Genomic DNA, 24789 nt, shown 5'->3' on the forward strand with positions numbered 1-24789 from the left:
TGGATTGTCGTCCCAAAATATTTGTTCTCTGCGTCCCACGGTGTATCATGAAAAACGTACAAGCAAACGCTGGCGTTCTGTTCCAGCCTCAACTCTTCTTTCAATTTAGACACAGAGATGCTGATTGCATCTGTCATGTTCAATGGTTTCTTGGTAATAAATACAAATTCCCATGCTAGGTGTGGTATGACGCCAATGTTTAAAGCCCGCCCGTAGTAGCAAAAATACAGAAACCGACGCTGATCTGATGTAACACCTGCCTATGTTCAATCAAAAAGTCATGTCCGGTTCAAAGTCTTCTTCATAAGCCATCATGCTCTTCCGGCAATGAAAATTATCGCAACGATGATGGATATGGTCACAATCAGATTTCAATATCCAACTCCAAATCCAGGGCCGCAATATTCTCGTCGTCCATATTGCGATGACGGATCGAGGCAATGCCACCCTTCGACTGCTTCTTCTGCGCAGTGACGGCAGGCTTAGGCGTACCGGCCTTGGACGGCGTGTCAGACCCTGTACCAGGAGTCCCACCACGGCTGGAAATTGGGTCCGGTATCAGGCTATTCCCATTGGCATCGTAATGGGTCTTGGCAAGGGTTCGAACACGCATGAATGGATTGGCTTGAGCTTCACCACGCGCGACTGCTGCAGCGGCTTTCCGACTCGCCTTTCTCTCCTCGAGCWGGGCACGACGCACGCTTTCGGTGTTCAGTTTCTGATTGCGCAGGTTCAATTCGGCGAGGCGCTCATAATCCGACTTCTCCGTGCGAGGTCTCGATGGTTGCGTGCTGAAAGCGAGCTTTGGTCCCGTCAGCTCCGCCAGCTCCTTCTCCAATCGCGACACCTCCTCATCGTCACCAGCAGCTCTAGCCAACTTTAACTGTTTCTCGGTTTCAAGGCGCTTAAAGGTGCGCATCTTGTTATCCAGGGAGCCTTGTTTGCGCAACTTCTCGTTCAGCTCTTCCTTGGTAAACTGGTGGTTGATTAAACGGTTTATGTCTGCTACTTTTTTGGCAAGCATTGATCTGGTGGCCATCTTGCAATCTTCAACTGCCATGGTCTGGCGGTAGCGACTGAATTCCACCTGAAAGGCGTTAGTATAATAACGAGGGCTTCAAGATCAAGGAAATGAAAAGTTACCTCGGTAAAGGGTGAATCAGAGCAAGCTATGAAAGGGAATTCGCGCTCTGCTTTCCCATGCGCCAAAACAGCGTATTGGTTCGTCACAAACGACCGACCGTTCGGGCTTTCCATGGCGTAAGGTCGTCCCTCTGTGAATCCTGGAATGGGTCAGTACGACGAGTCTATAGGTGCAGTTAGAATAGAGATAAAGGGTCACATACTCTTGATCAAACATAGACGATATTCGTTGATACCAGTATCTCTGTTCGGTCCGATATTTACTCGAGCATAGCATCCGGAAATGGCTTCGTCGAATCCAGGATAGAAGCAAACTTGTGCGAAATTGGTACGTCCCACGCGAGCGCGTTGAATATCACGAAGGTCCGCAGGCGGGTCATCCTTGGGGGGAGACGGGGAGCGTTCGCGATTATCCCACTCGACCTCGCTTTCCCCTTCAGCATCCTTGTCCGACGGTGCTTCGTCCTTTGCTGGAGCTGCTTCACCAGCAGCCATATCACGACGACGAAGCTCATCGCGCTTGCCCTTCTTCTCACGCTGACGCTTGTATGCCTCAATGGCCTCAGAAGCCTCGCCAACTTTGCGCCCGCCAAGTGTGGTCTTCTGCCGCGAGCTCTTGCGCTGGCCTTCTTCCAGATCCGCCACGCTTGCCTTTCGCTTGGACTTTTTCACCCGCCGAGCCTCATCACGTTCGCGGGATGCTAAGAGACGACGAAGAGCCAGGTCCTGGTTGCGTCGGTCGACCTCTTGCGCTCGTTCAGAGAGAATCTGTTCACGCTGGATTTCCGGCAACGCCATGATTTCCTCTTTGTCTTTGGCAGAGTAGTAGAGTTTTTCGTAAGGAAAGATTGCGCGATCTTCTTCAGCATCCTCACTTGCTCCCTCGGAATCGGAGGCGGCGTCAGATTCGGACATGCTGGCGGACTCGAGTGAATGGTGAGATCCGGCATCCGACCTGGTGGGGCCAGTGTTGTCAGTTCCCAGCCACCTCACGCAAAGGACAAACTGAGGCCAAAATGAACACGAAGACAACGGCAAACCTACACTTCGCCATCCTCCTCATCACCGTCATCATTGCGAGACTTCTTGCTCCTTTTAATCGGTTTCGCCGTTCCTTTTCGTGCCATGGCTGATGACGGAGAGGCTAAAGGAGCAGGAGATTCAGAATTATGCTTGGGGGGTGGTGATGACTCCTCGTCAGAGGAGTCGCCCGCTAGAGCGAGCAGCTCGGCATCCAGATCGTCCGCCATAGTGAATATCGTGCAAAACTTTCACTGAAAACCAGGTGGCGTTCGACTCAAAATAGAATGGCTGGAGAGCGCAGGCAGGGAAAAGCCGATTCGAGTACGCGACAGCCCCCTAATTCACCGTCGCAATTCACAGCGAAGACCTCAGCGATTCGACCCTAGGGATTTGAACACGGGCACCGATATATAAATTAATCAAATAATTGGCTAGGGCGGAGCCAGCTGTATATAACAATCTCGCGACAGAAAAGAAAGCCCAAGCAGGTCGCGAGGATGGAGGTGGGTGGCGGATTACTAGTGAATAATGAAAGAGGACGGATGGCCTTGAGGTGAAGAGAAGCGATCGGACGGAGTGCACGGCGGCATCCGCACGATTTGGTTCGTCCATGACATTCCGGCCCCAGAGGCCCCGAGATTGATGCCCTGCCAAGAAGGCCGCAAGCGCGAGTCTGCGGCCATGTTGGACCACCTCGGGATATCCGGTGTATAAGTGTCTCATGCTTATAATCGTTGATGAATTTGTCCACTCGATTGTCTCTTAACGCTATTACTCGAGTATCTTTTGATGTTATTAAACCATACACAGAATGAATTCATTATCTTCCTTTCGAAGATGCGTTCTCAGCCGATCCCCTCGGTCAACATCCCCGTTGATGCTCGACTTTCTCGCTCCGTCGATTTTGCGCCAGAGTCGACCCCGGCACAGCTCTACAGCAGCATCTAATCCTTCGGATGGTGCACAACAATCCTCTCAGAATTCTGCCGCTGGATCCTCTCAGCCCACATACGTTCTGAGCAAGAAACAACGAGAGTACCTGGACAGCGCACTCCGAGTCAACCAAGCCGGCGAACTTGCCGCAACGCTCATCTATACGGCGCAAACACCCCAGGTCGTGCGCTCGCATCCCCACCTCCGACCCCTCATGAAGCACATGTATGACCAAGAAGCCGGACACTTCTCGACATTTAACAAACTTATTGCAAAGCACCGGGTTCGCCCGACGGCTATGTATCCGATTTGGGAAGTAGCAGCGACTTTCTTGGGGTGGTCGACGGGAGTCATGGGCCGGGAGGCGGCCATGGCTTGTACGGAGGCAGTGGAGATGGAGATTGGGTCTCACTATAACGACCAAGTGCGGGAGATTTTATCTTGGGAGGCAGATGCGAAGAGCCGGGGAGAGGAGCTTGATGATGAGCTAAAGGAGATGCTGGCAACATTCCGACGAATTCGTGATGAGGAGCTAGAGCATTTGGATCATGCCGTTGAGAACGATGCCAAAGAGGCGCAGCCTTATGATCCATTGGTCAATGTGATCCGCTTGGGCTGTAGAGCGGCCATCAAGATCAGTGAAAGGGTATGAAGAGATGGCTAGGCACTTTATGGTCATTGTTGCTTGAGGTCCGTCACCTTCGGCCAATTGTGCAATATGATTGCACGTGTACTATACTATCTGAAACAATGATACATGCATGAAGCTCGGTGCGGCAAGTATGATTTTAGAACTCCAGTTCCTTCAAGTCATATATTGATCAATCATATCTATATGTTATCGGGTATCACTCAACATGCAAGAACGCAGTATGCCATCCTCAAAAGATCAGGAATCACTCCTCAACCTCGGAGCCCTGCTTCTTCTCCAAATACTCTAAAAACGACTTGGAAAACCGCACAACCTGCTGATAAACCTCCTCGAACCCATTAACACCGCCGTAATAAGGATCCTGCACAACTTCTCCCCCACCAACTCGGTCATGGAGAACACCGCCCGGCCCAAAATCACCAAACAACCTCACCTCCGCGACCTTCGCGCCGGCACCTCCGCTCGACGCCCGGGTACCCTTGGGGCCTCCAGACTTCCGCAAAGAAGCAACAACCGATTCGCGCACATCCAGTAGGTCACGCAGATTGTATTTATCCATCGCTAGGAGATAGTCAAAGTTCAAAAAGTCATCCTTGGTGATCTTGCGCGCCGCGTGATCGTAGTTTGTGATGCCGTGGCGGCGGAGGGTGGACATGGTGCGCGAATCGGGGGGCTCGAGGGTATGGTAGGCTCCTGTGCCTGCGGAATCGATCTCATTTATCAATGGATGGCTACTTGCCATGTTGCGGAAGACTCCTTCTGCCATGGTGGAGCGGCCTGGTGAGGGGAATATTAGATTGGAGTCCGGAGGTGAGTGGCGGGAGGTCTCGTGCTTACAGATATTCCCCAGGCAGACGAAGAAGACATTGACTTTGTCTCCGGGCGAAGGAGACTTGGCGGCGGTCATTGCTATCGTTATCTGATGAGAAGTTCCTTGGTGATTGAGCAACGACTGTGACCGGAGCATGTATACATCCCCGATTAAAATGTTGCAGACCCCGCCACAGCGATAAGAATTCTGCCGCTTTGCACCGCCTTCAGCCACAAGGCATTCTTATTGAACATCCACCCGTTCATCGAACAGAGACTTAGAGTAGTGCATACTATGACGAAGCTTTTGGTTGATATGGAGCTACGAGAAAGATCGTCCCCGATAGAATAAAATACTGATGCCTAAGCTACTGGGACGAGTAAAAATTTGCAATTGTGGTTCAAGAAAACTTGCGGTAGAGCTCTTTAATATGCTCAGCATCTTATATATTCCTGCGAATTCATGATTATGTTCAAACAAATAGGGACTTTTCCCGAAATCCAAGTGTCTGTGACGTTTATTCAAACAATCATTACTGTCGCCATCTTTATTACCATGAATACGATCAATTTCTTCGATTGCAACTAGTGATAAATCACAGTGTGGCGCACGTTTATTTTTAGAGAGCTGAGCCATAGGCGGGCGCATTGGGGGTGTGGCGCTGTGGCAGTGACAGGCACACTGGTTTCCCGTTGGCCCAGTGACCAAGGATTACTACCAGTCTCTCCACTATAGCCCATGGACCAAGGCAACTATATCCACGGCTTGATTGATGAATCGAAGTCGATTTTGATGGTTGGATCAAGGTGAGGGAGATACATGCAAATCAATGTTCTGCAGCTGCATGATATATGGTGCAGATGTGCAGGTTTCTCATTAAACAGGGACTTATAGAAGCCTTCTACTATGAATGAAAGGATAAGCATATCAGATAGCTGCGTCACTTTGTGGGGCATACTCCGTAGTCTAGTCCTAAGTAGTAAACAGTGCGTGCACTTTTCTACTCATCATCATCAAGGTATTATTATTCTCCCGAATTTTGACATCCAAGAAGAGTGATCATCCGTCTCTTCTGATTTCTTGGTTAACGCAGAAAAAAGCCAGCCAAGCAAAGCCTCTTTTCCTTCACTCTCAGCTTATAACTTTTGCTTCTCCTTCTTGTCCTCCCCAGTCCCCCATCCTTTACAGCCACCACTAGTGGCGTCACAGGTTTTGCGCTCAACAGGCAGCAGTTGACAGATGAAAAAGCACCTTTATTCGCTCAGCATCCTTGATCTCTTCATTCCCTTCCCTGCCATCTGTCTTGGAAGTCGCCAAATTCCCCGCAAGCCCCAACAAATTATCGAGTGACTGGGCGCTTGACCTCATTCCACCGACGCTCTTGGCGCATTCCCAATCAGACACCCCTTGCCAGGAATACAAAGGGGTAGCTCATTCAAACGATCAAGATTCGGAGATCCTATCCTCACAATGTCCTATAATCGCTTAGGTTAGTCCAGAATTTGTTTTGGTCCGTGTTACGCTGTTGTTATTGCAGGGCTGCGGGATCCGTCGCATCTCCGCATTCACTGTCTTTCTGAAACATAGCCCCCGATAAAGCGACTTGACGAGATTAGCCTCCATTGGCATTGCGCAAGCTTCTGGCGATCATTCTGCAATTGTTTCTGCCTTCCATTTCGTATTTTGCTTTAACACTGGTCATCACAAGCTCAATTCGGTAGCCATTCCAACTGACATTCGAGCTCTGTAGACCACCACGGGGAGGATGGCAATCACTCTCCCAGCATGAACCCTCATCATTTGGACGATCGAACGGCGTCGCCCGGCCAGCCTTTGAACGCTTACCAGCTGTCCGATAATCCATACGTGCATGACCATTTGCAGATGCCTTCCAGCGACCGTCTAGCGGAGCAGCCAACTGTGAGAACACCATCCTAGACGAAGCGACTGTGACTGTTGAGATTGACACGAGATACTAGTACTCGGTAGAACGAATTCCCAACTCCTACGGTCATAATGAAGCCTACGAGCAACGTCATCCTGAGCAATATCCCGGCTACGAATATGCTGTGAACCCGGAAGCTCATCACGACGCATACTATACCCAACCCTACGAGCCAACAGTCACGCCGCAAGATGATTATGATATAGGGCAGTATCACGAGCAACAACAGCCTTACCAAGATGACCGAGTGCCCATTTTACAACCTGATAACCCGTTCGGTCCGGACCCGTACAGTGATGAGTACCACGACGACCCTGCGGCTGCGCCCTCTCCGAGTCCGGCGCCAATACGACGCTGGAAGACGGTCAAGGAAGTACAACTCTTCCACGGTAACCTGGTCCTGGACTGTCCCATTGCGCCGAAGCTGCTCAGTCAAGTTCCTCATGCGGAACCTCCTGGCCGTGACGAGTTCACTCATATGCGCTACTCGGCGGCAACCTGCGATCCTGCTGATTTTTACGAGGAACGGTTTACGCTGCGCCAGAAACTGTTCGCGAAGCCTCGACACACCGAGCTTTTCATCGTCATTACCATGTACAACGAGGACGACTTCCTTTTCGCTCGAACATTGACCGGCGTGTTCAAGAACATCGAGTACATGTGCAATCGGACGCAAAGTAAAACCTGGGGCAAGGACGCATGGAAAAAGATCGTCGTTTGCGTCATCAGCGATGGTCGTGCCAAGATCAACCCCCGGACACGGGCTGTGCTGGCCGGTCTCGGTGTGTACCAGGATGGTATCGCGAAGCAGCAGGTGAACGGCAAGGACGTGACAGCACATATCTACGAGTATACTACGCAGGTCGGTCTCGAGCTCAAGGGAACTCAGGTACACTTGAAAGGGCGCTCTGCCTGCCCAGTCCAGATGATTTTCTGCTTGAAGGAAAAGAACCAGAAGAAGATCAACTCGCATCGTTGGTTCTTCCAGGCCTTTGGCCGTGTATTGGACCCCAATATCTGTGTGCTTCTGGACGCAGGAACGAAGCCTGGTCGAGACTCCATCTATCAGCTATGGAAGGCTTTTGACGTCGAGCCCATGTGCGGAGGAGCTTGTGGTGAGATTAAAGTCATGCTGTCGCATGGCAAGAAATTGCTCAACCCGTTGGTGGCCGGGCAGAACTTCGAATACAAGCTCAGCAACATCCTGGATAAGCCTCTGGAATCAGCATTTGGTTTCATTTCGGTTCTGCCTGGTGCTTTTTCTGCGTACAGATACGTCGCGTTACAGAACGACAAGAACGGCCAAGGTCCACTGGAGCGCTACTTCCTGGGTGAAAAGATGCATGGCGCCAATGCCGGTATCTTCACGGCCAACATGTACCTGGCCGAGGATCGAATTCTGTGTTTTGAGATTGTGACAAAACGCAACTGCCGCTGGCTCCTGCAATATGTCAAGTCATCGACCGGAGAGACCGATGTGCCTGATCGAATGGCGGAATTCATTCTACAACGGCGCCGATGGCTGAACGGAAGTTTCTTTGCTGCCGTTTATGCGATCGCCCATTTCTACCAGATCTGGCGAAGCGACCACAGCTTCATGCGCAAGTTCATGTTGTTGATTGAGTTCATCTACCAGACTATCAACATGATCTTTGCATGGTTCAACATTGTATGTGCCGTCTTCTTCTTGGCAGAACGAGCCAATGCTAACGTGAATCGCAGGGCAACTTCTTCTTGGTCTTTCATATTCTCACCACCTACCTTGGTGACGCTACTCTCCTCGGGACAACCGGTAAAGTTCTGGGAGTTGTCTTCGAGTGGCTCTATCTTGCGACCTTGGTGACCTGCTTCGTTCTGGCCCTCGGCAACCGTCCCGGCGGCTCAAACAAGTTCTACATGACCATGGTCTACTTCTGGATTGGCATCATGATCTACCTGACCTTTGCAGCAATCTTTGTGACTGTTAAATCTATTCAGACGGAAGTTGCTGATAGTTCATTTACCGTCGGGCAATTGTTCAGCAACAGCCAATTTTTCTCGATCTTTGTCTCCTTGGGGTCGACTTATGTCATGTGGCTTCTGGCTTCACTTATCTTCTTCGACCCCTGGCACATGTTCACCTCCGTAAGATCTCCTCCGAACATTGGCTAATATGAATCTGACATGTATCAGTTTATCCAATACATGCTGCTTACGCCAACGTACATTAACGTGCTCAATATCTACGCCTTCTGCAACACCCACGACATCACATGGGGTACCAAGGGAGACGACAAGGCCGAAAAACTGCCTTCAGCCAACACGAAACCCGGTGGAAAAGTCGATGTTGATATTCCCCAGGACGATGGAGATCTTAACGCGCAGTATGAGGCAGAATTGGCCAAATTTGCACAGAAACCGCCCAAGGAGACCAAGGTCATTTCGGAAGAGGAACGTCAGGCCGACTATTACAAAGGGTTCCGAAGCGCGGTCGTGCTCGCTTGGGTGTTTTGCAACTTTGCGCTGGGCGCTGTTGTGCTGAGCGCAGCTGGTCTGGAGCGATTCAGCACCGACACCAGTACGACGGATGATACCAGGGCCACGATCTACATGGCTGTCGTACTTTGGAGTGTGGCTGGTCTCTCGATATTCAAATTCATCGGGGCAATGTGGTTCCTGATCGTTCGTATGGTATGTTCAAGGCATTTCGACGTTTTGCATTCTGCTTCCAGGACGCTAACCATTTGTACAGTTCCGAGGCGTTTGATGTTATTCCTCTAGCTTTTCCTTCCCCTGTGATGTATGCCCCCGGCTCTATACCGACGTTCGGCCATGATACCACTGCGGGCTCAGTATGGTACCTTGGATGACGAAGACATGTTTTATGATATGGAGCAGTCAATGATGCTCCTGGTGCTTATTTGCTTGATTCTGCTTCGTTGAAAGACGATTGCGATGTATGATGTAGATACCATTTTGCTCGGGAGGCCATACAGGGCATCATACAATGTGTGGTGTTGTGTTAAGTATGGGATGTGTAATCATTACGCTTATATTGTACTTGAGATGTAACATCTAGACAATGACTCATGCTATGCCTTCACTCAGTGTCCTTTCGTCTCTCTTTGATCTATCCTTAAGGCTGGATGTTGGCGTCTACTCTCAGTTTCCCATAGACTCCATCCTGGCCCCATTATTGGAGGATACCCTTGCTGTACATATGATTTTATCCTGTTCTATATCCATGATCCTTTTGCTGACGGACTCTCCCCTGCTTGACGTGTTCTTGCCCCGGCTGGTGATATTGGTCTCCCTGCTTCTGATTTTAAGGATTCGTCTTTCCGATTCTATCCTCATTTCTAACCTCGCTTCACCCTTGAATAACAATCCTTATTAAATGATCGAGGTTTACATTTATTCCACCGAGGGATATAGGTTTGTGAAGGGGTACTCAGTGCGTTACGGGAAAACGTCATGACTTGAGAAAGCTTAATAAAACCAAACTAAGACAGTTTTCTTACCAAGAAGCATCATTGGTCTAGTGGTAGAATTCGTCGTTGCCATCGACGAGGCCCKTGTTCGATTCACGGATGATGCATTTACTTTTTTTACCCGCCATTCTTACTCCAATCATTTTTATATCTGAATCTGCTTATTTACTGCATTTTATTTACACTGGACTATGGCCAATTAACTCTGGTTCTTCGAGTGCACACAGATCCCAATGCCGCCCAGGACAAGCGCCATACCCAACCACGTCTCTTTCTCAATGACCTTGCGCTCGACATACCACTCCCCGATGACGGTGAAGAGGAATGCACTTGAATTCGCCAGTGGGACTGTTAACGATAATTCTATGAAATATCAGCAGGGACCACAATACTGAAAAAATAGAGAGACACAGAGTGGTGAGAGAGGGAAGACAAACCATGCTTCCCAACCAACAAAAAGAACCAAATACTCCCCGTCAGATTGATAACAAGCGGGATGGAGTACGCCGGCGTGCGGAGGAGATTGACAACCGTCCAGAAGACCGTCACGACCTTGGTCGTGAGCCATGAGGATGTGGACTTTGGTTTCATCCACGCCGGGACAGGAGAGCTACCTCCTGCAGCTGCAGCTGCCGTTGTTGATCGCGCATTCGGTGTGAGAGGCTGGTCTTCCTCTCCTGACTCCGATTCTTCTTCCTCTTCGTGTTCATCTCCATTCTTCGTTGTGCTGGTTGCGGGGTGGCTTTGATCCTGTAGCTCCTGCTCTTCCGTGGTGGACTGTGCTGATTGTGTCTGTGGCACCGTCGGTGACTGTGGTTTCTGGAGTGCTTCCTGCCGTGCGTTGAAGTCCGCTGCGGCGCGACGGATGAACGGCGTCGTGAAGCCCCATGCTACGCCGACGAGGAGGAAGGAGAGGACATAGTTGAGGACGGATGGGTCGTCGACCGGTACACTTGCGTCGGGGTCCATTTCCCACGTAGGTTTCTCCGTTGGAGATTTGTCCGACGATGGGTAGGTAGATAAGAGCTGGGTGACAGCTGTCAGGGGTAGATAAGATGATTGAATGGCCGGAGATGCGCCGCTTCGGAGGATCTGATAAGATAAGGGTTGGACAAAGGATATGTCATCCTGCATCCATCTACCTCTCTACAGAGGAGCTAAATTCCTGATAAAAATCAAAGACGCCAGTGCTCCCATCTGAATCATCGCAATTAAGTAGGAATAAAGAAATTGCATTTAACGCTAATATCGTGTCATGATGGAACGATGGTCCGTCTTCCCAATGGTATGGTCACTACCTACTAAGGCTACTCTTGGCCTAGAATCGCCTTGTATGAGCACATTTTACTCCGTATACCCAGCAAATCAAACAAAGTGCGCCTAGTACTCCAGATTCTGATGCGATAGCCCGAGGGGTCAGCTGTAGAGAATGATGAACAAAAAAAAAAAAAAAAAAAAAAAAAAAAAAAAAGAAACGTCAGCGATAGGACTCGAACCTATGCGGCCGAAGCCAAGTGATTTCTAATCACTCCCCTTAACCACTCGGGCACACTGACTGTGCTTATAGTCTTGCTTTCCTATTCTATTTTCATCAGCAAAGGAGATGGACAACGTCGTAGTATAGTTGACTCGTTGGCATATTCCTCCACGTTTCAATTACTGGGTATGGGCAAATGGAGATCGAGCCTGCTGCCGTACCTGCAGGGAACATTACAGAAGGATCAGCGGCTAAACGATGATTGTGGCGCAGACACAACCCAGAATGACTGGCTTGTATAGACTGAGTCTGGGTAAGCATGGCACGGGCTGCATGATATCCAGACATGAGCAGCGCATACCACTTGATTGTATACCCACTGGCAAATACCTGGAGTGGCATCCCCAGCGAAACGGTCACACCATTTACGTCGTGTGTGCGAACCCTACCGGCAAGATATTGGACGCAATATGGAAGTATATGCAGGATTGGCGTTTCAGCTGTCTAAGAAGCCACCTCGAACAAATATAAGGATAAGGTATATACAATTCCTGGTCGTCTCCTACCGATACAGCTTGGAAAACTCCCCGCCCTCCGGAGGCTGCAGCCAGTTCCTCTCATCATAGTCCCAACCGTCCGCACCCTCAATGACATGGAAGGTATACGCAAACCGGCTGCGGGGGCTGGTATTCTTCTCGCTCATATGCAGCACATTCCCATGAATCAGCACCAATGACCCGGCCTTGATATCCAGAATCTCCAAATCCTCATCCTTGACCTCCTGACCCTGGCCCTGACCGTCACCTTCCGACCCCCTCGGCACCTCAGGCCCATCGTTCTCCACAAACTCCGTCCCAACGACCTTCCCATTCTCCCCGATCTTCCTCACAAACCGCCGCTTGATCCCCTGCCGATGCGAACCCTTCCACATCCCCAGCGTCGCATTCCCACGCCCCGCATCCTGCAGCGCAAACCACCACCCCACGGCCGATGGCGGCCTCGTATACAGAAACTCCGAGTCCCGATGTGGCGGCACCGCGCCCCCGATCCCGGGCTGCTTGCAGATCACCATACTCTGCAGCACGCGCGGGTCCACGAACCCCAGAGATTTGGCGATGGCGGCATTGCGTGCGCTCAGGGAGACTTTCTCGAAGGGCGGGGAGAGCGAGTGTAGCGCATGTCCGATCTTGTTGATTGCTTGCTGTTTGGGCTTGAGGAGGGTGGGTTTGCCTGTTGCGGGGTCAGGGGTGGAGAAGGCGTCCGGTTCGAAGAAGAAGCGGATCTTGTCGCCGGAGTTCAGGAAGTAGTCATCGCCGACATGGGGGTCGTTTTTGTTGGTTTCGTCGTCGCCGGTGGTGAATTTGGTGAGGGGGTGGGATTCTAGTGGGAAGTCGTCGAGGAGTCTGTTGGTCTCGGTTAGGAGGGAGGTGATGTCCTCTGGGGAGAGGAAGTCGGGAATGACGAGGTAGCCGTTCTCATGGAAGAAGGTGAGTTGAGAGAGGGTGAGGCCTTCCATGGTTTAGACGTAGAGATTGATTGCTGGAAAGAATATCAGGAAGAAAGTGGAAGAAGTGGGATGTGCTGAGGGGAAAAGTGCGGGGAAAATGATGCTTAAATAGTGAGCTTATCAGTATCAGTCGGATATGCCCGAGTTGATCAATGATCATGACACGTTGACAGCAAATAGAAAGATAGAATATGAATCAACACCATTGTTTAATTTGTAAATACCATTATATGTGTTGAATACCCACAGATACCCTCTGAACCCAGCCCCTCTCATGGTATCCCTGCATGCCCATATCTTAACTAATAACATATTTCCTTTCTGGGCTGGATCAAATGGCATATAAGAATAATGATGCCACTCCCCCTGTATCCTATGTCTGTGCATGAATAAGTAGCTTATAGGCATCTTTGTTAATAGCCTACAGTAGCCATACTGAAATATTAGCACGCCCAAGAGAGGCTTTTGTGAATGACCATCTCCACTAGTTCCTGTTGTATTATACGCACGAACTAGTTAGCATTATGATATTATACATTCAGTTCCACCATATATTTCCTTCAATGTAGTACAGAGATACTACATACTAGGTAGCTTCATCATTATACATTCAGTCTCCCTACATTTCCTTCAATTGTAGTATAGAGATACTATGTTAGTTTTTAGTAGATGGATATCTCAGGAGACAGTGCCATGGTTAATGGCGTATCTAATCAAGCAGTTGCCATTTTCTGTATAACATATCAGCCTGCCCATGCTTAGGGGAATGACTGTCCTTTCACCAGCAGACCCTCGTGTATAAGTCTGTTGATACACGAATCAACATTCATGGCCATTTGCTTATCAATCTGGAATGATTGATATCTGAATTCAAGTGCTGTGAAGAGATGCATGATGCCATGTCTGAGGGATCGTGCATTAACTGCACTGTTACATTGAGTTTCAAGATGATTGCTGTCTATAATCAGTAACTCACTTTGGATGTATTATCTCTCAATATGAGTTAAATCTGTTTTCCCAACGAGTTACCAACTGCTGAGTCTGTTTGGTCCCTTTGTGAGGTCTAATGTGAGGTAACGGCGTTTGCTATGGATCCTGTCCTCTTGCGAAGATGCTTTCATAGCAGTTATGGAATCAAGTCCAAGGAGGCTCTTTTTTCGAGGTTCGATAGGACCAATCTCGTCGTTGCAATTTTTGGTGTAAGGATGAAGTGCGAGATATTGTGGGACAGAAGAGCACAGCAGAGGGGATCACCAGCGGTGTAGAGGTTTTCTGGGTCAGGCCCAACATAAAGCATCTTGTCGACTATTCGACTGCGATGCTGGGAGATTCTTCCCTCGGGGTGGGTGGTAAGCTCTTCCACAAACGCCGCTCCGAATAAAGAGCACCGGTTTCGTTCCTCACCAGAGCCAGTCCATCTTAGAAGGAACTGAATTGTCAGACATTGCTAAGGAAAATGGCTGCGGAGCCGGGCGGGCAGGCAGCAAGCAGCAAGCACAACATATGTTGAAGGGCGGACTTTACGACACAATCAGTCAATAATTGCTCATTTTTCAGCACTGTGGGCATGGTAACTCTAATGATCACTGTCGCAGGACCCAAGCGACGCGTGGTGAGGGGAGGAAGAAGCTACAGCCATGCTATTAGGACTTGTCTTCGATGATTGTGTGTCCATTGAAACACGTCGATCACTAGGTTCCGGCATAAGCCTGAGTTTGCGGCGGTAAGGTAACGTCTGGCCTCTATAGACTTACAGGATATACGGCTCGACGAGAAATTTGCCTGACTGGCTTATATTGCCACTAGGTTGTTCGCACGGCCTTGATTGGCGTTTGTCCAAAGGAGGTCTCCGAGGCTTACAAGTCGCAAAGAGTATCCAGGCGAGGACGGCATTGCCGACCCCCTCAATGTGCCATGGCATCTTTTGCAGTAGCAACGATACGACAAGTGGTAACGTCTGTGGTGAAGTCGTCTTCAAAACTGTCACCCATCAAGAATGAGGATGTATCCGACGGTGGATTTCGAGGTGTCTCAACAGAAAGCAGGGCGTTGCAGCTTTTGAAAACCACAGCCAGAGCGGCGGTTCTGGGTATATCTTCAGCACATGAGGTAAGGTCAGAAGGGCGTTCGTTACAAGGAGAGCCTTTCAACCGAGAGTATCCATGAGAAGCGCGTAGGAATCAATTCTGTTCATTCACAATCTGATCCTGGCTTAAGTGAATGTCGATGCAGTCTCGATGAGAACGTCTGAGTAGCATTCACCATACCCTGAATAAATAAGACGTTGATTCAATTACAATAATACTGTGCCTTGACTCGCGCTCTTACAACCCTTTACTATGACCCTGAGATGGTCTGAACCCCGAAAGCAGAAGAAGATTTGTCCTCGCGTTGACTGTGCCTTTAATAGATCATGTTAGCTTGGTATAGGGATATCATTTTATCTGGGTATATACAATAGACGATGCGCATGATAGGCCATCATGCCTCTGCCAAAATCATCATGAACCTTCTTACGGCTTGGAATCAATTTTTACAAATCGGCGCCGTCGAAGGAGGATCAATATGCATTTTCGGCAATGGCCCAGGCACACGCTCTACCTTGACCAGAACCGGAATGACAGCACCCGTCGCGAGCGCAAACTTCCGGTGCCCCGTGACCTGCAAGATACTCGTAATGGCGCCCGAATGCGCCGTCAAAGAGATAAACGTGTTTTTGTCGTGAGTGAAGATGTTTTGGAGTAAGTCGCGAAGGCGAGCGTCACGCGCGGTGTCAGACTCCCGTAGCTTTGGATCATACAGGGGGTCTTCCTCTGCGAAGCCATCTTCGATGATGTACTCGGGGTACTCGGCTAGTATGGCCGTTTTTGATGACCGACTGTCGCAGGTGTGAAGGCCGATTGTTTCTCGGAGGAGCTGCTGATGTAAGTTTCCATGATTTATGAAAGGTGACATTGTAGACGAACCTCTTTGACGACGGGGCGGAAAGGCTCCGTATGCGGCATCTTCGTGCCGCGAAACGTGATACTAGCTGTAGCCAAGCATCGATTTAACGGACTCACGTAGTACGATTGAGGGAATGGGATCTTGTTCTCGATCTGTGTCCCCCAAGCCCGGTGCGCGGTTTCCGCCTGAGCTATGCCCACAGGAGTGAGACGGGCGTCCACCCAAGTCCCATTGTCGTCGCCGTCGAGAAGGGACCAATAGCACTAGAACAATTAATCGAGATTCTATAAGCAGTCTCAGGTAGAGGAGTGTCGGCCGAAATACTTACATCCCATGCTTCTGTGCCATAGCGACGCTCGGCGACATTGTGGTATCCCTCTCCATGTCGGCCAAGGTATAGCAGTCTGTAGCTTGTCTCAGGGCCACTCTCTGCATTGAGCTTGTTAATCTGGTACTCGAATCGCTCCCATTGGGTTCTGCGGCCGTCTGGATCAAACTCGGCGTCCGAGTCGTAGCTTCGAGATATTAGGCCAAAGTTTGATGTGAGCTGGCCATCATCGGCTGGGTCAGTAGGTGATACTAATATTTCGATAGCAGCTCACATAATCGAAAGTGTCCGGATTAGTCGCCGACTCATCTTGCGAGAAATAACCGGTCACAGTGCTCAGTCTCAGATGCGACTCAGATGTAATTGATTCAGCCATCATCATCAAGCCAGCTACAATGACTGTGATCGCGAGCAGTAATGGTCTGGATGGTGTTAGTGGGGGAAAAGGCGTCGAGGTGTGAGCACGTACATGATGAAAGTGATTTGAAAGAACCGTTGGAAGCTAAGTGCCCTAGGATGATTCGAATTCAGCCTTTCGCTTTCACGTAGAGGCTGATATTCTAGTTCATTGCCCTGCCTCGGTGGGCGAGCTCTGGAGGGACGCAGGGGGACCATCTCCAAGTGCTCGTGCGCTTCATTGGCCGCGGGCTCTGCTGCGTGTGGGGCAATCAATCGCCAGCCAGACTGGACCAGGTCAGATATATTCATACGTTCATCCAATTCATCCCACTTAGAACAAGACTGTGACAAGGATGGGAAATTGTTAATTGCCTAGTGTAGGTGGTTGACAATGATCAATTGTGACTCATGGAAAAGGACGCATACACGTGTCGATGTTCAGGTGAAATAGAAGACGTCACAAGGGCACGTTCTGAAGGTACCCAACTTGGTAACTGTAGGGAAAACGGATGCGTCCAGAAATGTATATTTCAGTATTGTACAAGGTGAGCCCACTATCGGCTCAATTCTTTAGATCACAAACGGTGTCGGCAAGTCATTGACCTCGCATCACCAAGAGTAGATAGATGGGGGAGAGGAAACGCTGAAACATCCGCTCGACGGAGAGTGCTTTCAGAAATCTAGGAAAATTACAAGGAAACGAACAACGCCGGTAACAACCCATCAAATCGCCTGGTCATGGCTATAAAACAACGAAGCGAACGAGTCGATCACCAGCTATAGTACTGGTTCTGGGCGGTGATCTTCCGGTCCGGAAGCTGGGTCCAGAGTTGGGCTTTCCGCTTGCGCAGTGCCTCAGCCTCACGGTCCTGCCACTCTCTGACCCGGGTATTCTCTTCCTTGAGCAAGACAGTCAGGGAAGTGTAAGGGGGCCGCAGCCGATTAATCTGGCCTCGAGCGCGATGGTCGTAGTCGACTCCGTATGGACCTCGGTTGACCCAAGCCTGGGCAATGTAGATTGATGAAGGGTTGGTGATCTTTTTCCGCTCCCCAGATTTGAGAGTGATGGTGATGGGTTTCTGTTCTGTGGCGTTGCCTAGACCCATACCTGACCGAACAATGGCAACGTTCTTCGCGTGCTCGAGGTGGTCAAGAACGTCCTTGGCGACCTTCTTCTTGCTGAAGCGCATCTGCAACATAGCCTCATCGATATTCTTTCCTGCGATCTGACGTGCAAGGGGTCCCAGCTTCTTCACGGACGTCTTGAACCAGTGGGACTTGGACAGTGACTCGCGCTCCGTCCGCATAATCTGCTCGGTCTTCGTTAGACGACCCCGACGGCGTACTTCCCGAACAATCATCTTGCGCTCCCAGCGCATCCTCGCCTTCGGACGAGGATCGAGTACGGCCGCCATGTTGACACGGTTTCGGTTTTCCACCTCCAAGTTGGCTTCCTCCTCGCCTTCAGCCGGTTCGGTGGCTTGTTTGCGTGCTGCTGGCGTCCGACCGGACGCAATAAGCTTCGGGGTTGCTTCATCTTCGGCGAAAATCGAGTCTGCACTCAATGAACCCTCACGCTTAGGAGGGGCTGTTGCTCTGCGTGTGATTTTCGGCTTTGCGGTCTCGGACCTACCGCCGAAGAAGAAATTTTTGATGGAAGACAAGGCAGATGGCTTGGATTGCTCCTCCGGTTTGTCGTTAGGCCCATTGCTGCCGCCATCCTGAGCACGGCGAGGGAAGGAATATGTCAGGGTGCGTCGAGGGACGAAAGCAACGCCTGTCCGGGCTACACAAATGTTTCAGGGTCAAAAGAATATTACAGACGGGTAAAGCAATTGGGATGTAATGACTTACCTGACCGGATCAGTTGCCCGTAGGGATATACAACACCCATTGTGGCCATGACAAGCGAGCGTTAATGACCCCCGGAGCTGGTCGGCCTGATATTCGGAGACTGAAGGGAAAATTGCAATTGGAAAGTCGAGAGCACATGATCCGCGTTTCTTGGCTGCGGAGTGGGTTGTCATGGTCTACCGTACAATGTGGCTCAGGAGTCAAGCCACACCTTTGTTTGCTTTGAGGCTTGACCAACAGCAGCAGCTTTTTAGCTTTCAGACGGCGCGTCCTAACTCCTTGCAAGTTCGGCAACTTTTTGCGATTTGCTTGCAGCTAGTCTAATCTACCTGTAGACTAGGCTGACTAGCACCTTACTAAGTTTCTAAGCGCTTTTGTAACCACTACCTCTTCATGCAAAATGACCTCATCAACTGACTAGTCTTGGTAAGTTTCTGCTGGTGTCGGTTAAAGCGGCAGCCCTTAATTATCTGCCTCCATTCTGTATGATATACGTGGCTGTGCGGTGCATTTTGACCACCTAGGTGCAAAATGCAGTGATTGCTTGAAATATTACATGACAGCTAGTGTTCTCAGCATTGAACACCTATACCTGAGTCGTCATGGCTTCGCTCAACCATTGTCCGATCGTTTGCAACCCCTAAAATGGGATGTGGATAGATTGATGATTCAAGCCACTGACCAACTCAGACATCCATATCCACCATTCTCGACTGTTGACTAACAGATTCAGCCCACAAGTTCACAACAGGGAAGTGGACGCCCTCCTCGGCGCACAGGGCAATGCAAGTGGCTGTGGATCATGGGGCACGTGATGATGCTCAAACTCCAGTCGTAAAACAGCATCAGATCCAGCTCTTTGAGGTAGGCCTCGTTGTCCAAGTGAAATCGAGCAGCAGGGACCTAGTCTTCTCATCAATAGCAACTTGTAAATAGCGTTCTATAGATCTATAGATCTTGATCACTACGTCAAGGCAGCTGTCGTACCCAATCGATCGAAATGGCCTGACCAACAAATCATGTCTTTCTGTACCATCGGTTACACAATCCGCTTGATCGAAAGGAGTCGAGAACGTGTCGTAGTAATCAGAGTCAAAACTCCTGCATAATACGGGAATCCTACGTAGTTCAAATTTCCGGTCGACGATGTTAGCTAGACTAAAGCCTTGAGATTGTTCAAGCGCTCATTCCTGAGCTAGGTGGCTGATCACTAGTACTCGTTGGTACCTCAGGTATCTATCCCATGCTAAGAGCTCTTTTTTCCCTACTCCCATCAGTCTCTTCTTCAGAACCGTGGACGAGATTCATGCAACTGTCTGTTTTCTCCTTCAGTCTCTGGTCTTCTTTGCTGCACTGCACTTTTTTCGACCTCTTCCTTGTCTCTATTTCCCCATATTTTCCCGTCATCGTGACCGCCGCTTACCCGCTTTTAGCTCTCGACCTGGATAGCTTGGTCCCCCTCCTCTCTCTCCCCTTCGGCTCTCTCGCTCTCCCCGGTCGTTCCCATTTTCCGTTCCAGAAATCCTTGTCGTCTCCGTCAAGCATCAACGTATACTGTCGACAATCAACTACTCAAAAGGGAAAACAAACAGAGAGCTCTGAAACAAGGGGAAATTTATTCACGTGGAGGGAAGCATCCTCGGCCCTGACCTCTCACATCCGCGCAGTTCTTTCCTTTGTGGTTTGGAACTTTTCCGCACCGCTTGAAAGGACCGACAAAAGTCCTGCTACCTGAGTCGCGATCGAGGCTCTGGCCAAAGCAGGAATGGACTCGTTGATGAGGCTATCATCAGTTATCCTCTAAATTTCGAATCCATTTCGTTCCTTTCTTCCTCTTCTTTTTGGGGGTTGCGTCCGCGCCAGCGCGTTAGCTGGCGACTTCCATTTTACCTTCGCCTTCCTTCTTCATCATTAAAGCCTTGATAAAAAAAAAAAAAAAATTTCCATTATGGATATAAACTCACTTCTTTCGCCAGACTCGAATCCTCAATCTGGGCGTTCAACCCCTGGAAACGGATCGATGTCTGCCAACAATGCTTCTGCCGCGACCTCACGTCCGCCGAATAAGCCGCTACGAAAAGGTCGCACAACTTCCGCACGGTCAACCATGACTTCATCTCCTCTTGCGCATCACGTATATGCCCCTTCGCAGTTAAACGACCCTTCCCCGCCGGCGACGAGTAGTCCAAGTGCTGGTCCGAACATGGGAGGAGGAAATGGCACGCCTCCGTCTGTTGATCTGCCTCCATCCCGACAAGCATCCACGCCAGGCATGGATACTCTCGCAGATTTGGCGTCAATGCAACATCATCAGCCCCAGCGTTCCAATAGCTCCATTCTGCGCGGCACCGAGTCCTATGAAAGCCAACTATCGCCATCCACGATGTACCCTCACGTCAACCCGATCTCTCACAATACGCCTACTCCCAGAACTTCGTTTGACATCGCAATGTCGGAGGGTCCGAGGGAAGGCGCTGCTCGGAGGAATTATGCTGACACGTCTTTGCGGCCCGATGCTCAAAGGATGGCGACGGAGCTCTTCGCCCAGATTCAAGACAATCCGCATATTTACGAGGCGCACGTGAATTTTATCCGCCTGTTGCACGAGGGCTTTGTCAACCATGTTTACCCGCCTAATAATCCAGAAATCCACGGCGACCCACGAAAATACGATCTCCTTAGGGATATGCGCACTGCACGGGAGGAGATGGACAAGCTCTTCGCCATGGGTGAGGATCTCTGGGCTGAGTGGATTCAGGACGAGAGTATGTTGGCGCAATCGGTTGAGGAACGCATCGCGGTGATGGAACTCTGCCAGCGATCAATCGAGGAGGAGTACGGTAGTACCAAGCTATGGACCATCTACGGTGAATGGGTACTGTACCTCTACAACTCTGCAAACGGGGATTCTGGTTCGAACCAGTGGTCCGAGGAGGACAAGCTGGTCGGTCGTGAGGTCTTTACCTGGCAATCGGTTTTGGATGTGTGGCAGCGAGGTGCCGAGGCAACCCGATGGAGGATTCACGATAGCCATCTGGTCTGGGACCGATTTCTGGATCTGCAAGTCCAGGACCTTTCTCGTCGCCCATCGCAAGAACGTGCCAGTCAAGTAAAGAGCTTCTTCGATGTCCGGTTGCAAACCCCGCATGCTACCTGGGACCAGACCTTCCAGGCCTTTTCGGGATTCGTGTCGACATACTACAACGCAAACTACGAGGAAATCATGGCCGACACGGCGGGCCGACTTGCTACGCCAATTAAAGAGAAGTACAACGCGCGGGAGCATTTGGAGATCAAGTTGCGCAATGCCGTTGATGCTGGGGAGTTTGGCCTGGAGTGGGCGGCGTACTCAGAGTACATTGAATGGGAAGTGAGCCGACACCGGCGGAAACGCCAGTCGAATTTCGATCTTGTGAACGCCATCTACCAGCGTGCGGTCCTACGTTTCCCGACAGACTCCAACCTCTGGGAGGACTACGTCATGTTCCTCATCGACCAGAACACGCACGGTAACGCGAGAGCGACCACAATATCGACGCTCGAAAGAGCCACCAGGCATTGCCCATGCTCTGGTACCCTTTGGTCGCAGTACCTCCTAAGCTCCGAGCGGGAAGGACAATCTTTCCAAAAGATCGCTGACATCAAACACAAAGCCACCAGTACTGGCTTGCTGGACGCCGGTGGTATGGAGGAGGTACTGAAAGTCCATACCGCCTGGTGCAGCTACCTTCGTCGACGCGCCTTTCTTTCAGATTCGACCGACGAGGACCTGGATGTTGCTGAGGTTGGCATCCGATCCGCCATCGAAAGTGTTCAAGAACTCGGTGAGAAGAAGTACGGTCGCTCATACCAGGGTGATCCGCTGTTTCGTCTCGAACGCATCTACATCCGTTACCTGAGTGAAAGCGGCAGTTGGGACAGTGCACGCGAAACCTTCAAGGGGTTGGTTGGTCGCCGTGGCAATAGTTACGAATTCTGGCTCACCTACTACCATTGGGAGCTGATCTCGTGGAGCAAATTTGTGCAGGGAGAAGCGACGGCAGATGCCGCTCGGCGGACTCCCAACCCCAGCTTTGCAACCGCCGTGTTGAAACAGGCCATCAAGCGGACAGACCTGGATTGGCCCGAGAAGATCATGCAGGTTTACGTCGCACATTGTGAAGATTACGAGGACTCGGACGAACTCCAACAGGCTATACTGGAGACCAGGAAAGCCATGAAGGCCATCAACGCACGGCGAGAAAAGGAGGCTAGAGAAGCGGCGGCATTGCAGCAACAGCAGGCGGCGGCGGTGGATCTTGCATCTCAAGCAGAGAAGCGTAAGCGCGAGGATGACACTGGAGTAAATGGCTTCCCCAGCAGTAAAAAGGCCCGTGCCGAGGAGCCAGCACCAGCACCAGCACCCACTGCGGCGCAACCTGAGCCTGTCGCACTCCGGCGCGACCGCGAAAATGCCACAGTGGTTGTCAAGAATTTGCCTCACCATATTACGGAACACCGAGTGCGGCAGTTCTTCCGTCATGTAAGTTTCTCCCCTGGTTTCCCGGTTGTCTTCACTTCCTCATCTGACTTGGATAGTGCGGGACAATCAATAGCTTGAAGATGCTGCCAGGCGACGATGGAAACTCCGAGACCGCCATCATTGAGTTCGAAACAAGAGAGGAAGCTCTTGTGGCTCAGACTCGCGATCAAAAGTTGCTTGACGATAACGCGATTGAGGTTCATCTTGGCTCCGGATCCACCTTGTTCGTTACGAACTTTCCGTCGACAGCTGATGAAAGTTATATTCGAAATCTGTTCCGCGAGGTAGGCATCTGCCCGACAGCTCCATGTAATGCGACACTAACCAGTCTTAGTATGGCGAGATTGTCGATATACGCTTCCCATCTCTCAAATACAACACTCATCGACGATTCTGCTACGTGCAGTTCAAATCTCCTGGGGATGCCCATAGCGCGACCAAGCTGAATGGCACGCGGGTTGGAAGTGATCTCAATCTGCTAGCCAAGATCTCAGATCCTTCGCGTAGAGAGGACCGTCATGGACCTGTTTACGAAGGGCGGGAGATCCACATTTCCAACATTGACTGGAAGGCCAATGAGGGTGACCTTAAGGAAGTGTTTCAAAAGTATGGCACTATCGAGACGGTGCGGATTCCAAGGAAGGTCGATGGTGGCAGTAAAGGGTTTGGTTATATTGTCTTCTCCACCAAAGTATGTTTTCTGGCCATCCGGCTACTGAGTTTTATACCTAATCTCTCGAATAGGAAGAGGCAGAAGCCGCCCTTGCTATGCATGAACAGGAATTCCGCTCGCGTCCGCTACAAGTCCGAATCTCGACCCCCCAAGGTGCTAAACGAACCGCAACCACCATCGTGAACCGCGTCCGAGCATCACAATCCCCCGCGGCCGAGGCGAATGGGACCAAAGCTCCATCAGTCGAGCCTGAAGGCACAGCCAAGGAGCGCTCGGCGCGAACCCTGGGGCTCATGAACGTTCCTGACACGGTAAATGATGCCCGGATCCGTGCACTGGTGGAACCTTATGGACCGCTCATCAAAATCGTCCTGCGCCCTGATCATCAAGGGGCTATTGTCGAGTTTGCGGATGTTAACCATGCCGGCAAGGCTTCGCTCGAACTTGAAGGACAGGAAATTGCTCCGGGTCGGAAATTGCATGTGGGCACGGGTTCGGAAATGCTGAGGCAGTCGGCGGAGAAGAAGAAGGCGGGCCCCGGTCAGGCGACAAAGTCAAAAGAGAAGGCCACATTCCTCCAGCCAACCGGACCGATCAAGCGTCCTGTGCAACCCGGTCAGCGCGGTGGCCGAAGAGGTGGATTGGGGGTGAAGCGGGTCAGCATTCCTTCGACAGCCTCGCAGGGGGGAAGCACGAAAGCCGAAGAAGGCGCCAAAAGCGCGACGACGATGACGACCACGAATGTGACGACAGAAAGCAGTGCTCACCCAGTTGACGGTGAGAAGACGAGGAAGAGTAATGATGATTTCCGTGCCATGATCCAGCGGAATCGAGGCGAATGAGAGTAAAAACTGTGCGCGGCGCTTCGGATTGTAATGACCGGGTTGGCGTTTTCCCCCTTTCTCCCTCCATTGATGTCCCTCTTCTGGACGGTCCGCTGCCATGATGACCCGAGCGGAAGCCTTCCCTCTGCTGTGGTGACGGTTTCCTTGATCATGCCATTCTACGCCCGCCTGATGGAACGGCGCACGATGCTCTTTTGGCGTCTGTAGATTACCATTACACTTCTTTTCCTGCGTTTCCTTTTTGTTTCTTCTCTGAGTCTA

General features: G+C 50.7%; 9 protein-coding genes and 2 non-coding genes across 11 annotated transcripts; 4 read left to right on the plus strand and 7 right to left on the minus strand.

Annotated features, from left to right (window-relative positions):
- Positions 1-364: 364 nt before the first annotated feature.
- Aspvir_001501 (RNA polymerase-associated protein) lies at positions 365-2393 on the minus strand (the record flags this gene model as incomplete). Its single annotated transcript, XM_043266623.1, has 4 exons — positions 365-1087; positions 1144-1283; positions 1347-2098; positions 2188-2393. 4 exons carry the CDS (start codon positions 2391-2393, stop codon positions 365-367), a joined length of 1821 nt encoding a protein of 606 aa, XP_043122558.1.
- Positions 2394-2977: 584 nt separating this feature from the next.
- Positions 2978-3751, plus strand: Aspvir_001502 (demethoxyubiquinone hydroxylase family protein; the record flags this gene model as incomplete). The annotated part of the gene is made up of 1 exon (XM_043266624.1): positions 2978-3751. The coding sequence occupies one exon, from the start codon at positions 2978-2980 to the stop codon at positions 3749-3751; it is 774 nt and encodes a 257-aa protein (XP_043122559.1).
- A 244-nt stretch (positions 3752-3995) lies between these two features.
- On the minus strand, positions 3996-4658 carry ltpA (tyrosine protein phosphatase LTP1; the record flags this gene model as incomplete). The annotated part of the gene is made up of 2 exons (XM_043266625.1): positions 3996-4528; positions 4589-4658. The coding sequence occupies 2 exons, from the start codon at positions 4656-4658 to the stop codon at positions 3996-3998; spliced, it is 603 nt and encodes a 200-aa protein (XP_043122560.1).
- A 1689-nt stretch (positions 4659-6347) lies between these two features.
- On the plus strand, positions 6348-9253 carry chsA (chitin synthase I; the record flags this gene model as incomplete). The annotated part of the gene is made up of 5 exons (XM_043266626.1): positions 6348-6482; positions 6542-8176; positions 8230-8631; positions 8680-9177; positions 9239-9253. The coding sequence occupies 5 exons, from the start codon at positions 6348-6350 to the stop codon at positions 9251-9253; spliced, it is 2685 nt and encodes an 894-aa protein (XP_043122561.1).
- A 760-nt stretch (positions 9254-10013) lies between these two features.
- On the plus strand, positions 10014-10084 carry Aspvir_001505. Its single transcript has one exon. It is a non-coding gene; the product is annotated as a tRNA-Gly (tRNA).
- Positions 10085-10176: 92 nt separating this feature from the next.
- Aspvir_001506 (uncharacterized protein) lies at positions 10177-10946 on the minus strand (the record flags this gene model as incomplete). Its single annotated transcript, XM_043266627.1, has 2 exons — positions 10177-10340; positions 10415-10946. The coding sequence occupies 2 exons, from the start codon at positions 10944-10946 to the stop codon at positions 10177-10179; spliced, it is 696 nt and encodes a 231-aa protein (XP_043122562.1).
- Positions 10947-11452: 506 nt separating this feature from the next.
- On the minus strand, positions 11453-11533 carry Aspvir_001507. Its single transcript has one exon. It is a non-coding gene; the product is annotated as a tRNA-Ser (tRNA).
- Positions 11534-12016: 483 nt separating this feature from the next.
- On the minus strand, positions 12017-12970 carry Aspvir_001508 (phytanoyl-CoA dioxygenase family protein; the record flags this gene model as incomplete). The annotated part of the gene is made up of 1 exon (XM_043266628.1): positions 12017-12970. The coding sequence occupies one exon, from the start codon at positions 12968-12970 to the stop codon at positions 12017-12019; it is 954 nt and encodes a 317-aa protein (XP_043122563.1).
- A 2517-nt stretch (positions 12971-15487) lies between these two features.
- Aspvir_001509 (histidine phosphatase family protein) lies at positions 15488-16850 on the minus strand (the record flags this gene model as incomplete). Its single annotated transcript, XM_043266629.1, has 5 exons — positions 15488-15877; positions 15928-16170; positions 16236-16454; positions 16510-16657; positions 16705-16850. 5 exons carry the CDS (start codon positions 16848-16850, stop codon positions 15488-15490), a joined length of 1146 nt encoding a protein of 381 aa, XP_043122564.1.
- Positions 16851-17404: 554 nt separating this feature from the next.
- Positions 17405-18528, minus strand: Aspvir_001510 (mitochondrial 54S ribosomal protein uL22m; the record flags this gene model as incomplete). The annotated part of the gene is made up of 2 exons (XM_043266630.1): positions 17405-18420; positions 18489-18528. 2 exons carry the CDS (start codon positions 18526-18528, stop codon positions 17405-17407), a joined length of 1056 nt encoding a protein of 351 aa, XP_043122565.1.
- Positions 18529-20436: 1908 nt separating this feature from the next.
- On the plus strand, positions 20437-24525 carry Aspvir_001511 (U6 snRNP complex subunit PRP24; the record flags this gene model as incomplete). Its single annotated transcript, XM_043266631.1, has 4 exons — positions 20437-23010; positions 23067-23294; positions 23345-23701; positions 23755-24525. 4 exons carry the CDS (start codon positions 20437-20439, stop codon positions 24523-24525), a joined length of 3930 nt encoding a protein of 1309 aa, XP_043122566.1.
- Between the last annotated feature and the right edge of the window lie 264 nt (positions 24526-24789).

The sequence above is a fragment of the Aspergillus viridinutans genome (genome assembly GCF_018404265.1).
Source record: "Aspergillus viridinutans IFM 47045 DNA, scaffold_1, whole genome shotgun sequence".
NCBI lineage: Eukaryota > Fungi > Ascomycota > Eurotiomycetes > Eurotiales > Aspergillaceae > Aspergillus > Aspergillus viridinutans.